Below are 13,150 nucleotides of genomic sequence, written 5' to 3'. Positions count from 1 at the left end.
CATGGTTCTCGGACCAAGAGATTGAATCCCTCTGTGTACCCTCTGTGTTTGGAGTGCTCGCAGGACCAATATACATGGTCCCTATCCTACATGGGAGCCGTCGGCTAGCAGGGGCCGCAAGTATTAAAGAAACGTGCAGGCATCTAGAAACATACAGGCATCTAGAAAACTGAAGTTTTTCGTTTTCTGCTCCCTCACCAATGATTTGATGACAACAATGCTCTGAATATGGATTGGATATTGCCTGAGCTTGCCAGAGCTTCAGAGACTAAACTCCCTCGAGAGCATTTGCCATTCAATTCGGGTAAGCGATTCACTGGACAGAAGCCTCTACGTGGGATGCCATGCCTGGCCTGTTTTTTTAAGGGCGACGGGTCCTTTAAAGGGCACCGATCTCCCCACACCATCAACAGACGAGCACACGGAGTGTCGTCTCTGTTTCCTCTTCTGCATCCAGGCCTAACGCCAGACAACCTGTCCTGTCCACCTGGAGACCTGAACTCTGTGGACATATAGAGGCACCCTTTTTGGCGTACGAGCTCCCCCCTCTGCATCACCACTATTTAGTGGATGATGCAAGAGGGCGGACAATTCCTCTCCACTTCCCTGTTAAGAGGTTGATGGATCGAGGGTTCCTAATTTTTATCTCTGCACCGTGAAAAGAGGAAATGGCAAGAGACTATGACCTGCTGGATGCAGCCGCACATTCTGCCATGGGGCAGTTTAACCGGGTAGAATCTCCTGTGGTATACCTACCAGTATCCCTACCTGATGGGTCATCAATTAAAAATACCACGGACTGTCAGATAGCAAATCTGGTTCGTTCCGTCTTGCGGCTTCGGGTCCAGCGCTCTATCCTCCCTAGCGGCCGCATGGATTGCTAGAGCAATGGTCTCCTGGCTGGAGACCTTAACTACCTTGATTCACACCAGCAACAACTGGCCAATCAAATCTTTTGAGCGGGAGACTGATAAAGGATTGTATAAGGATTGTCCAGCACAGTCTAGATCTAAGGGATCTTGGTTCCAAAGAGGGGAACGAAAAGTAAGATCGACCCTGGACCTCAAACTTCTAACAACCTTTGACATGGTCCTCCTTCTTTGGATGGAGTCCCTCCGCTCAGCCATTACTTCAACAGAAAAAGGTGCAGTTTCCGGCATCCATCGACATTCGGGTTGCTGGCCCTCTGCAAAAATTCCTTCGCCTTTCCATTCGTCAACAGCATTTTCAAGTCACAACCTTGTCCTTCGGCCTTGCTTCCGCACCCAGAGTGTTCGCTCGGGTCATGGCGGATGTCATGTTTCTTTTGCACTCTAGAGGCGTGCTCGTCCTGCCCTGTTTGGTCTGTCTAGCCGCCCTTCCAGGACTACGCTGAGTCTATATCTCTTGCGATACCTTCTCTCCTGGGCTGGCAGCTACACTTAGACAAGTTTTCCTCATTTCCAGCCCAGCAGATATCCTTTGAGGATGATCCTGCACACTTTTAGAAGGATGGTAATTCTTCCTCGAGACAAGGTCATGGCCCTTCAACAGGGAGCTCGCGCAAGGAGAGTTCTGAGGACTTGATTACTCACCCCCTCATTTCATTCGATTTGCTAAGAGAGTTCTGAGCAAAAATGGTGACGACAATGGAAACGGTTTCCTTCGCTCCGCTCGTTTTCAGCAAGTCAAACAGACTTTCAGACAATAGTCTCTGAGCTCCTTCTTCATCCAGGGCCTTTCTCCCGGTTCAATGGTTATTAGTAACTTCCAATGCCAGTCTTCTCCCCATCATTGTTCTGGAGATCCGAACGGTAGTCTTACAGCAGGTCCACTGCCTTCTGGCGGGTCTCCCTATCCGAATTCAATTGGATAATGCCACGGCGGTGCCTTACGTCAGTCATCTAGCAGGTACCCACGGTCAGGCGCCGTGACCGAGGTACCTCACTTTCTCTGATGGGCCGAAGTCTATTATTCGGTGATCTCGGCAGTATATATCCCAGAAGTAGAACTCTGAACGGCAAACAAATTCAGCCGCCAGGGTTCCGCCTCAAGTCAGTGGGAACTTCACCCCGAAGTCTTCCATCAGATCTGTCCTTACTGGAGCTCTCCAGTTGTAGGTGGGATGACATCCAGACTGAAGGCCAATGTACTCGAGTTCGTGGTTCGGCCTCGAGATCCAAGAGCCATCGCTCTCCATGCTCTGGTTCTGCCGTGGTACCAGTTTCCATAACTCTCCTTCCACTGCTTCCGAAAGCCTTTCGGAAGCAGAAAGGGGCCCCAGTGATCCTCAGAGATCCGCACTGACCACGTCCGTTTTTTTTGTTTGCGGAGCTAGTATCTTCTCGCCTTATCGCAGCACAACCGCAAGTAGGGACTTTCTCACAGGGAGTTTTCACACGTAGTTCTTCCCTATCGCATACCGTTAGATCATTGGGACCTTATTATTCCTAGGAGCCTTACAGTAGGCTCCTTTTTTCATCCGGGCAGACTTTACTATCAGGGAAAGTCGTCCCGTTCTCCTCTGCGATATTCTCACTCTGAGTCTTCGGAGCTAGCTTCTCTGCTCTTTCAGACTTTTTTCCCTTATTTCCTTCGAGGCAAGGTTGTCCTCAGGCCATCTCCATCCCTTGTTACCAAGGTGGTACTGTATTACCACTGTTATGAGGGCATAGTTCTTCCCTCATCTCTTTTGGCTCCAGTCCACAAAATGGAATAAGATCCCCCATATTCTGGACGAAGTGAGTGCTCTGAGTAGGTACGTCTTGAGGACGGCGTCCTTCTGAAGGTTGGACGTTTTATTTGGGCTTCCTGACGGTAGAGGAAGGCTTCCTGACATTTTCAGGAAGGGTTTAGCCGTTTCATCGACCATGATAACATGGTGAATTCTTTTCACCATCCAGGAGTCCTTCCGTGCTAGATGTCAGCCTATCTCACTGTCTATCAAGGGTTCTAGGCACCAGGCGTCAGCAAGGCACGCCTGCAAGCTTGTGGGTTCGTCCAGTCCGCATGCATTCTTGAAGCACTATAATTCCCACACTTCCACAGATGTGAGTCTGGGCAGGCGGACTCTGGAGGCCGCGGTGGCGCACTTGTAAGTAGCGGTTACACAGGGCCTGGTCTGTTGTTGTCCCCACCCAGGGACTGCTTTGGGACGTCCCACGGTCTGTGTCCCCCAATGAGGCGAAGGAGAAATAGGGATTTTTGTGTACTCACCGTAAAATCCTTTTCTCCGAGCCATTCATTGGGGGACACAGCTCCCACCCTGTTATTAGCTTATGATTGTTTTTTATAATCTGACATGCTATACTCTCATATATAATATGACCTGCTATACGCTCATATATTGTTATTGATCTCCTACTGCTTTTGCACCGAACTGGTTAGCTGAGAGCCAGCAGGAGGGTGTATACTGCAGGGGAGGAGCTAACTTTTTTTGTATCACTTAGTGTCAGCCTCCTATTGGCAGCAGCATACACCCACGGTCTGTGTCCCCCAATGAATGGCTCGGAGAAAAGGATTTTACGGTGAGTACACAAAAATCCCTATTTTTTAAACACTCCCCCCCCCCCCCCCCCCTTCAATTTTGGCATGCTTTAATAGCCTCCCAATAGAAGCATGCACTTCTCGATTGCCTCTGCTACAGAGGTGATATACATAACCAAAGAATCCACCAGTGGACTTGCCACCTCAAAAAACACTATTAAACAGCAAAAAACACCATACCAATATGCAGGTGAAGATGAGGCATAGGCATACATTTAAAAATATATATGTTATTAAAGCATAAATAAAATAACATAACAAGACAAGGAATTTCAATAAAAAACTGATGGCAAGCAGGAATAACAACCAATATATAATGGGTAAAGCCACTCTAGAGATACCATATCATACTGCTGTACAAATATTAAGGCATGCATTATGACCAAAACCGGAATAAACGCATGATATATTAATGGACACATAAAGCTAGCTAGAAGCTGATAAAGTGTGAGTGGAGGATAGAGAAAAATACATACTGCTCACAGGGGCATGTATAACTATAGTAAGAGCCTAAGATACGGGGCTTCTAATCCTCCAGCAGGTGTAACCACAAATAAAAGCAAGCTCAACAAATGTGTCTAACACAGCAGAACAATGCGATAGTGACCAGTCTGTGGAACAACATTCCTTACAGACCAATCCATTAGTAACGGTTCTATAAAGAGGCAATAGTAACCGGGCATGCCCCCGTTTGGAAGAAGTCACAAGGCGAAACGGCGCTGTCGGGGTTACTGGTGGGCACGCAGCATTGAGACACTTTAATATGCAAGTTACTATTGCCTCTTTATAGAACCGTTACTAATGGATTGGTCTATAAGGAATGTTGTTCCACAGACTGGTCACTATCGCATTGTTCTGCTGTGTTAGACACATTTGTTGAGCTTGCTTTTATTTGTGGTTACACCTGCTGGAGGATTAGAAGCCCCGTATCTTAGGCTCTTACTATAGTTATACATGCCCCTGTGAGCAGTATGTATTTTTCTCTATCCTCCACTCACACTTTATCAGCTTCTAGCTAGCTTTGTGTCCATTAATATATCATGCGTTTATAGTCCGGTTTTGGTCATAATGCATGCCTTAATATTTGTACAGCAGTATGATATGGTATCTCTAGAGTGGCTTTACCCATTATATATTGGTTGTTATTCCTGCTTGCCATCAGTTTTTTTTTATTGAAATTCCTTGTCTTATGTTATTTTATTTATGCCTTAATAATATATATATTTTTAAATGTATGCCTATGCCTCATCTTCACCTGCATATTGGTATGGTGTTTTTTGCTGTTTACATCGAGGTGATGCACAGATCACCTCTATGCAGCAGAATTACAGCATTGCTATGAGTGTCGACCACAGGGTGGCGCTCACAGCAATCTGCCATCCAACAACCATAGAGGTCTCGGAGACATCTGGTTGTAATGGTAAAGCACCGATTACCCCCCGATCACGTGACGGGGGTCACGTGACGGGGGTCAGCGGTGCACGTACTTATGGCCGGCAGCGCTTGTTAAATGCCGCTGTCAGTTTGACAGTGGCATTTAACTAGTTAATGGGGGCGGGCGGATCGCGATTCCGCTCCTGCCCATTGCCGGCAAATGTCAGCTGTTGAAAACAGCTGACATGTTGCGGCTTTGAGGTGGGCTCACCACCACAGCCCACCTCAAAGCGGGGGGATACTACCAGCTGATGTACTATTCAGTCATCTGGCAGAAAGGGGTTAAAGATTGCCAAATCCCTAGTGCAGGGGTCCCCAACTCCAGTCCTCAAGGCCCACCAACAGGTCATGTTTTCAGGATTTCCTTTGCATTGCACAGGTGATGCAATTATTACCTGGGCAAGACTAAGGAAATCCTGAAAACATGACATGTTGGTGGGCCTTGAGGACTGGAGTTGGGGACCCCTGCCCTAGAGGATGTAATGTTTGGAGCAAGAAATGTACTTTTCCTATTAATAGCTGAATACAAACACTTTTTAACAAGGAATGGAAAAAGCCAGAAAAAACAGAACCCTACCCTCATGCTCAGAGGAGAAGGAGAGTCGTGCAACAAAGTCCCCAGAATAGGGGTGACCGTCTCTGAGAGAAGCCCTTTGAGGATACTGGTATTCTAAGGGTACCGTCACATTTAGCGACTTTAGAGCGATAACGATAGCGATCCGTGACGTTGCAGCGTCCTGGATAGCGATATCGTTGTGTTTGACACGCAGCAGCGATCAGGATCCTGCTGTGACATCGCTGGTCTTTGCTGAAAGTCCAGAACTTTATTTCGTCGCTGGATCACCTGCTGACATCGCTGAATCGGCGTGTGTGACGCCGATCCAGCAATGTCTTCACTGGTAACCAGGGTAAACATCGGGTTACTAAGCGCAGGGCCGTGCTTAGTAACCCGATGTTTACCCTGGTTACCATTGTAAAAAAAAAACAAAAAAACACTACATACTTACATTCCTGTCACGTTCCCCAGCGTCGGCTTCCCTGCGTCCCCCAGTGTCAGCGCCGGACGGCCGTAAAGCAGAGCACAGCGGTGACGTCACCGCTCTGCTTTCCGGCCAGCGCTCACACCGTGCAGGGAAGCTGATGCCGGGGGACGCAACAGGAATGTAAGTATGTAGTGTTTTTTACTTTTACAATGGTAACCAGGGTAAATATCGGGTTACTAAGCGCGGCCCTGCGCTTAGTAACCCGATGTTTACCCTGGTTACCCAGGGACTTTGGCATCGTTGGTCGCTGGAGGCTGTCTGTGTGACAGCTCTCCAGCGACCAAACAGCGACGCTGCAGCGATCGGCATCGTTGTCTATATCACTGCAGCGTCGCTAAATGTGACGGTACCTTAAGAGATCCTCTGGCTAGAAAGGCAGAAGGTTACTTGAGGCACACGTGGGAAGCTGCAGTGGGGGGGTTTGAAATCAGCAATTGTGAGGACCTGTACTGCTCGTTCCCTAATGATTTGGCTGCAGCAATTGGAAGATCTAAAGGCTAAACCCCCTTGAGAGATAGAATTCTGGCTAACCTGCCGTGAATGCAAGGAAGGTCAGCATTTTTAGCAGATGAATCAGCAGGTTCTGCCCGGCTAGTGGCAAGGTCTGTAGGCTTGTCAAATGCGGCTAGGTGGGCCTTATGGCTTAAAGGCTGCCCAGGGGACTTCCAGACAAAAAAATACATTCTGCTCTATTCCTTGCGACGGGCAATTTTTATTTGGCAAAAAAATGTATGCCATATTCGTAAAACCTGGAGATTTGTTTTTTTTTGTTTGGATTTTAAGCACAAAAAACAGAGGGGGTCCTTTTTTTAGAGGAGAAAATATATACTTTAATGGAGGACGTCCTCCAGGAGAAAAAAGGAAATTGTAAGATAAACAGAAAAAATCCTGGATTTATGTTCGGTGGTCCCTTTTCTTTCAAGGAGCAAAAAAATCTTCCCAATGATGCCAATCCTCAGGTGTTGGGGGGAGAGAGTGGGGGGAGGCTTTCCCTCTTCATCCATGCCTAGTATAACCGGTCTTACAGCAATTGGATTTTGGAAAGGACAGGCCTGAAAATTAAAATTGTCAGAGTCCTCCATAGTCCACAGACTTTAAAACACCCATCAAAAGGTCCTCCGAGGAATAATTGGCCTTAAAGACAGAGGTGAATGTATGTGTGTAATATATATATATTTGATTTTTGATGGCTCCATTTTGTCTGAAAAGGACATGGGTTTTTCTTTCAATGAGGGTAATGTCTGTGTCCAATCCATGGATCCTGTTGGCGATCGCGGACCTTCTTACTCTGGGTCCAGTTTCTTACTCTCAAATTAAAGGCTTACATCTAACAGCATGGAACTTGAGGGCACTATCCAGTCAAAAAGGTTCTTTCCAGGATTAATCTCCACCATATTGAAGAGTAGGAAACCGATAACAAAAATTTAAGGCAGAACTTGGAGGAAGTTTTGGGAATATTCATGTGAGAAATTAGGAGGGAAGGTTACGATTTAAACCCATCCTAGAATTTCTCCAAAGGGGTTTAGAATTTGGGTTAGCTATTTATACCCTTTAGTTTCAAATCTCAGCCATGGGAGCATTATACGATCACAATCTGGCAGCTATCAGGTGGATATCGAGGTTTATAAAATCCTGGCAGATCTAGACCAGTCCCAATTCCTAAAGTTCCCCCATGGGACCTAAACCAAGCGCTGGAGACATTAATCAAAAATCCATTTGAACCGTTGCAAGAATAATCTGTTTAATTCCTGACTCTGAAGACCATAATATTGGTAGCACTGACCTCAGTATGTAGGGTTAATGATATTCTAGCCCTTTCGATAAACCATCCATATACTCTGGTGTACGAGGATAGAATTGTGTTAAAGCCAGACCTGGCCAATATTTCCAAGGTAGCAATGAGGTTCCATAGAAACAAGGAAATCCTCCTACCTGCTTCTTGTAATAACCCTAGTGACCCTGGAGAGAAGTGTCAGTCTTGATGTCAGAAGAGCTTTGATGGAATATGTCTGTAACCAGTCAGTGGAGAAGGCGCCAATCCCGGTTTGTAGCTTTTCAGGGCAATAGAAAAGGGTGGAAGGTATTAAAAAGTACAATGGCAAGTTGGATCAGGGAGGCTATTGGTTAAGCTTACTCTGCTAATGAGGGCATTAAAGCTCATTCCACCAGAGCCATCGCAGCCTCCTGTATCTATTGACTAGATTTGTAAGGCTGCAACGTGGTCCTCACCTTCTACATTCTTAAGCACTACAGACTAGATCGATCCTCCTCTGCTGACCTAACCTTTGGCAGAAGGGTGCTGCAAGTGGCGGTCCCTCCCTAAGGTGATAAGCTTCTCTATAATTCTCTAAGGTGTGCTTTCATGGGTGAAGGGAAAATGCCAAGGTTACTTACTGGTGGTAGTCTGGTTTGTTTTGTTTTTTTCCCCCAGAACCCATGACGGCACTGTATATGCTCATTCCCGTGAAAAGTATCCCACCAGTATCTAGGTATACCACAATCAGGGTGGTCCTAACCACTAGTATTAAAACTTTACCATGTTTCTTAGTGACATCCTGTGTGAATAAGGGCAGAGCAGTACCAGGTCCCGATTGGACCCAGCAAATGGAAAGCTTTTTAAATGCAATGTCCTGCTTAAAGGGAGGCCACATCCTTGCCTGTACTAAATGCAGAAACCTGAAACTTGACCGAAAAGAATTGCCGTAACTGGAGTATAAGTTGGTATGCATGCAAAATATAGGAGCATGTTCACATCGGCCATTAAACTGACAAAAACCAAATCCGAAACAAATTGAACAAATACCCTGCTGTAAGTAAATAAAAGCAACAGTACATATAAATAACATATGGGTACTGTTTTTTTTTTTTTAATCAAAGCCTAAAAGCCATCCCACCATAACCTGATTTAAACAATGTGATTGTCAAATAAAAAATTCCTTTTACTAAAAATGAAAAAAAAAAATGCAGAACAAATGGGGAAAACGAAATAGACATGCCAGAAAGCAGTAAACTGTGAAAATAGCACTAAGAATTTTGCTTCGTTATTTGCGGAGTCTTTTGTGTAGTTCTCTTTGGGTCTCTAAGTTTGTTTGTTTTTTGTTATTTCTAGGTGAAAGACATTGTTCTGCATCCAGAAATGTTTTCTATCCAAAACGGCCTACTGACTCCCACCTTGAAAGCAAAGAGGCCAGAGCTAAGGAAATACTTCCATGCCCAAATTGAAGAACTTTATGCTAATAATAAAGTATGAGTCCATGTTCATAGTCATCTGTATACAACCACTAAGAAAACAATGGTCATAGGAATAACAAGGAAGACCTCTCTACAATGCCTTACGGGTCCCCTGTATTGTCTTTTGTACTGCGATCTAAGATCCTAAAACTAGGCCTTATATTTGGGAAAAATTGGACACTCTTACAGCAAATGTCAATCTCTGGAACTTCTGCCTCTAATTGGATTTTTTGCCCTGTCACTTGGGTTTGTGTACAAGACTTTTTACACTTCTGTTCCAAAACTCCAACTTTTTGCTTGCCAAATCATATAATTTTTCTAACATCTCATATCTAAAAACCCAATGCACAGAAGATTTCTCGTTCTGACATGTTATGGGATGTGTAAGAAATATTCTGAAGTGGTGACCAGTAATCTGTTCACAATTTTCTACATGTAAATGAGATTTGGTAGTGCACGGCGTGTAAAACACCTCTTAAAGGAACTACTCCCCCTTTTCTAAAGGAGTGTCTGTCAATGTCCAAAAGCTGCTAGAGGCCTGGGATACAGTTTAATGTTCATAGGACTGGCAACCAAGAAAAAAAGTGCAATTATCACTGATGTCTGGGAAGAGTATCTAATTTTACTACGTTAAAGGGACCTGAAAAACGGTCCGATCTGCAGGCAGCTTATTACAGCACGGAGTAAAGGAATAGATTTATGTAGTGGTGTTGGTGACGGCAGTATAACTTGTATTTTAGTCATTTCAGTCCATGCACATTCTGGACTTTCCAGTCTCGTGGGTGGTCCTAATCAGTGTATGCAGACAACGATCGGTCAATCAGTGAGTAGCACTGCCCACTTGACGGAAAAGCCCAGAGTGGGCAGGGATTTAAATGAATAAGACAAGTTATACTCAAGCTACTTAGATCAACCTGCTCCGCTCCTGCTCTAGTTCATGCTGCCCGCAGGTTAGACTGCATTTTCAGTGACCGGTTTGCTTTACAGAAATGTCTACTTTTCGGGAGGGATAAATTAATATTGTCAGAACCACACATTTTAAGGCTTTTTAGGTGTCCGTGTAATATATATATATTTTCTGTTTTGTTAAATACAAGGCACAAGGGAGTTGTACATAACAAGCACAATGGTTTGCACTATGTAAAGACCTATGATTTATGTAAAGACCTGTGATTTAAAGCACTGCATTCTAGGCGGAGATCGTTTATAGCTGCATAATGAAAGACAATTTTTATCCAAATGATTTGTGACTTGTTAAAACTGAATTTAATTGTTATCTTAACGGTTTTTTGATCTTGTAAGAACCAAAAAATGTTTTTGTCCCAGTTCCCTTTACAGTCCCTTCCAAAAATGAAGGAAACCAAAATAAATAATAATATGACATTCTGACTGATCTTTTTTTCATCTACCGCGGGAATTGAAATATTATACCCATTCCTTCTCTAGAAGACTGCTGCTATAACATGGTGGTGTGGTGAGATCTGATTTCATCACAAAATATTTCATAGAAGAATACTAACAACTTTTACTGCTTTTTAATGCAAATGCGGACAAAGCAACACAGATGGTTTGGGCAAATTTTAATGTTATGTCCAACTTACGAGGCTCTAATTTTTTTTTTTTTTTTTCTCCCCAGTGGGAGATGTTGGGTGAAAGCGGGATTGGGAATATTGGATTTCAATAGGTCACAACAGAGGTACCTGGCTGTGATTTGAGTACTCCAAATAAATGAACGATTATAAAAAGAAAAAAAAAGTTTATGGTAGCGTTGCAAGAAAATGTAGTGTGGCCAGCTTTTAAGGTACAATGTGATGCGCAGCGTTAGACTGGTGACCACCGACATGTTTGATGGTAGTTTCATAGCCTGTTCACACAGGCCGACGATGCTTCAGATGCACATTACCGGTCAGTGTTCGGCAGCACAGGTCCTACACAGGATGATGCGCTGATGAGAACGACAATCTTTCATGCAAACAAAGATTTCACCCAACAAACAAGCGTTTTGCCAGTTCGTTGGGTGAGCAGTAGCCTGTTTACACTGCTGGATTATCGCTTACAAGCGTTCCTAGGAACACTCACCAAAAATCATTGCAGTGTTGGAAGCCATCACGCACCATCTGCAATAAGCACTGGACAAACCATTTGATCATTGAACTCTGAAAGCATTTGGAGTAATGAAAGAGGACAAGAACATCAAAGATGGACAACATTCTAGTAAGGGTCATAAATGGTCAACTAAAGCAATGTAAAACCATATATATAACCTCTATGGTGTTTTGCATATTTATCCATTTTTCTGGTGATACTCAATAGCTTGCATACCAGTATTTGAGATGGACAGCTTCTCTCAGGCCTTTGCCATTAGTACAGTCAGGTGCTAAATTATATTAGTGGGCACATCTGTGCTCGTAATGGACAGTTGTCCTCAGACCTGTAATAAAGACTCTTCTGAGTGCAAGGTCACCATCCACCGGAAGAAGATTACCAATGCAATTATATTGGTAAATTATCTTGACCCTCAAATCCATTAGAAAAACCAAGTTTCTACAGCGATTGGGGGTGAAGATGTATATTAGTGATGATGAGTGAGCGTGCTTGGGTGTTATCAGAGTATCTTGGGTGTGCTCGGATAATGTAAGCGTTCCTGCATCCCCACATATTGGATTCTGCAGTGAATACAGTATATATCACAAATGCACAAGTTTCTGCAGTGGGTATATTCTATCAGATTTACACGTTGTATTACAATTTATAATAAAAGAAACTTGTGCATTTGTGATATATACTGTATTCACTGCAGAATCCAATAGGTAGGGCGTACGATACTATGGGATATGGATGGATATATATATATATATGTGTGTGTGTGTGTATATATATATGTATATATATATGTATATATATGTATATATAAATTGTGGCCCGATTCTAACGCATCTAGAATATGCATGTCCCCGTACTATATGGACAATGATGATTCCAGAATTCACGGCAGACTGTGCCCGTCGCTGATTGGTCAAGGCAACCTTTATGACATCATCGTCGCCATGGCAACCATTATGACATCTACGTCGATACTGTGCCCGTCGCTGAATCAGAAACGTGGGATTTTCACGTCCTTTATGACATCGTCGCTGTGCCCGTCGCTGATTGGTCGAGGCCTGACGGCCTCGACCAATCAGACGCGGGATTTCCAGGACAGACAGACGGAAAAACCCTTAGACAATTATATCTATATATATAATTGTCTAAGGGTTTTTCCGTCTGTCTGTCTGTCTGTCTGTCCTGGAAATCCCGGCTCTCTGATTGGTCGAGGCCGCCAGGCCTCGACCAATCAGAGACCGGCACAGCATCGACGTAGAAATCCCGCGTCTCTGATTGGTCGAGGCCGCCAGTCTGATTGACACTTCTGTATTGATCAGTCCTCCTGACACTTCTATATTGATCAGTCCTCCTGACACTTCTATATTGATCAGTCCTCCTGACATTCTATATTGATCAGTCCTCCTGACACTTCTATATTGATCAGTCCTCCTGACACTTCTATATTGATCAGTCCTCCTGACACTTCTATATTGATCAATCCTCCTGACACTTCTATATTGATCAGTCCTCCTGACACTTCTATATTGATCAGTCCTCCTGACATTCTATATTGATCAGTCCTCCTGACACTTCTATATTGATCAGTCCTCCTGATACCTCTATATTGATCAGTCCTCCTGACACTTCTATATTGATCAGTCCTCCTGACACTTCAATATTGATCAGTCCTCCTGACACTTCTATATTGATCAGTCCTCCTGACACTTCTATATTGATCAGTCCTCCTGATACCTCTATATTGATCAGTCCTCCTGACACTTCTATATTGATCAGTCCTCCTGATACCTCTATATTGATCAGTCCTCCTGACA

The 13,150-nt window shown here is 44.2% G+C and overlaps 1 protein-coding gene across 5 annotated transcripts in view; it reads left to right on the top strand.

The window, feature by feature from the left end:
- ACSL1 (acyl-CoA synthetase long chain family member 1) overlaps positions 1 to 10,616 on the top strand; it is a 106,601-nt gene extending 95,985 nt beyond the window's left edge. For all 5 annotated transcript variants that reach the window (XM_069744314.1, XM_069744317.1, XM_069744315.1 and 2 more), the window contains one exon: positions 9,112 to 10,616. In XM_069744314.1, the coding sequence (XP_069600415.1) occupies positions 9,112 to 9,252 (141 nt within the window). In that variant the 3' untranslated portion in view covers positions 9,253 to 10,616. The remainder of the gene's footprint in view (positions 1 to 9,111) is intronic.
- Positions 10,617 to 13,150: the final 2,534 nt, after the last annotated feature.

This window comes from Ranitomeya imitator, chromosome 1 (genome assembly GCF_032444005.1).
Source record: "Ranitomeya imitator isolate aRanImi1 chromosome 1, aRanImi1.pri, whole genome shotgun sequence".
In the NCBI taxonomy this organism is placed as follows: domain Eukaryota; kingdom Metazoa; phylum Chordata; class Amphibia; order Anura; family Dendrobatidae; genus Ranitomeya; species Ranitomeya imitator.
The sequence above is the reverse complement of the archived record's forward strand: the minus strand, read 5'-3'. Positions and strand labels throughout refer to the sequence as shown.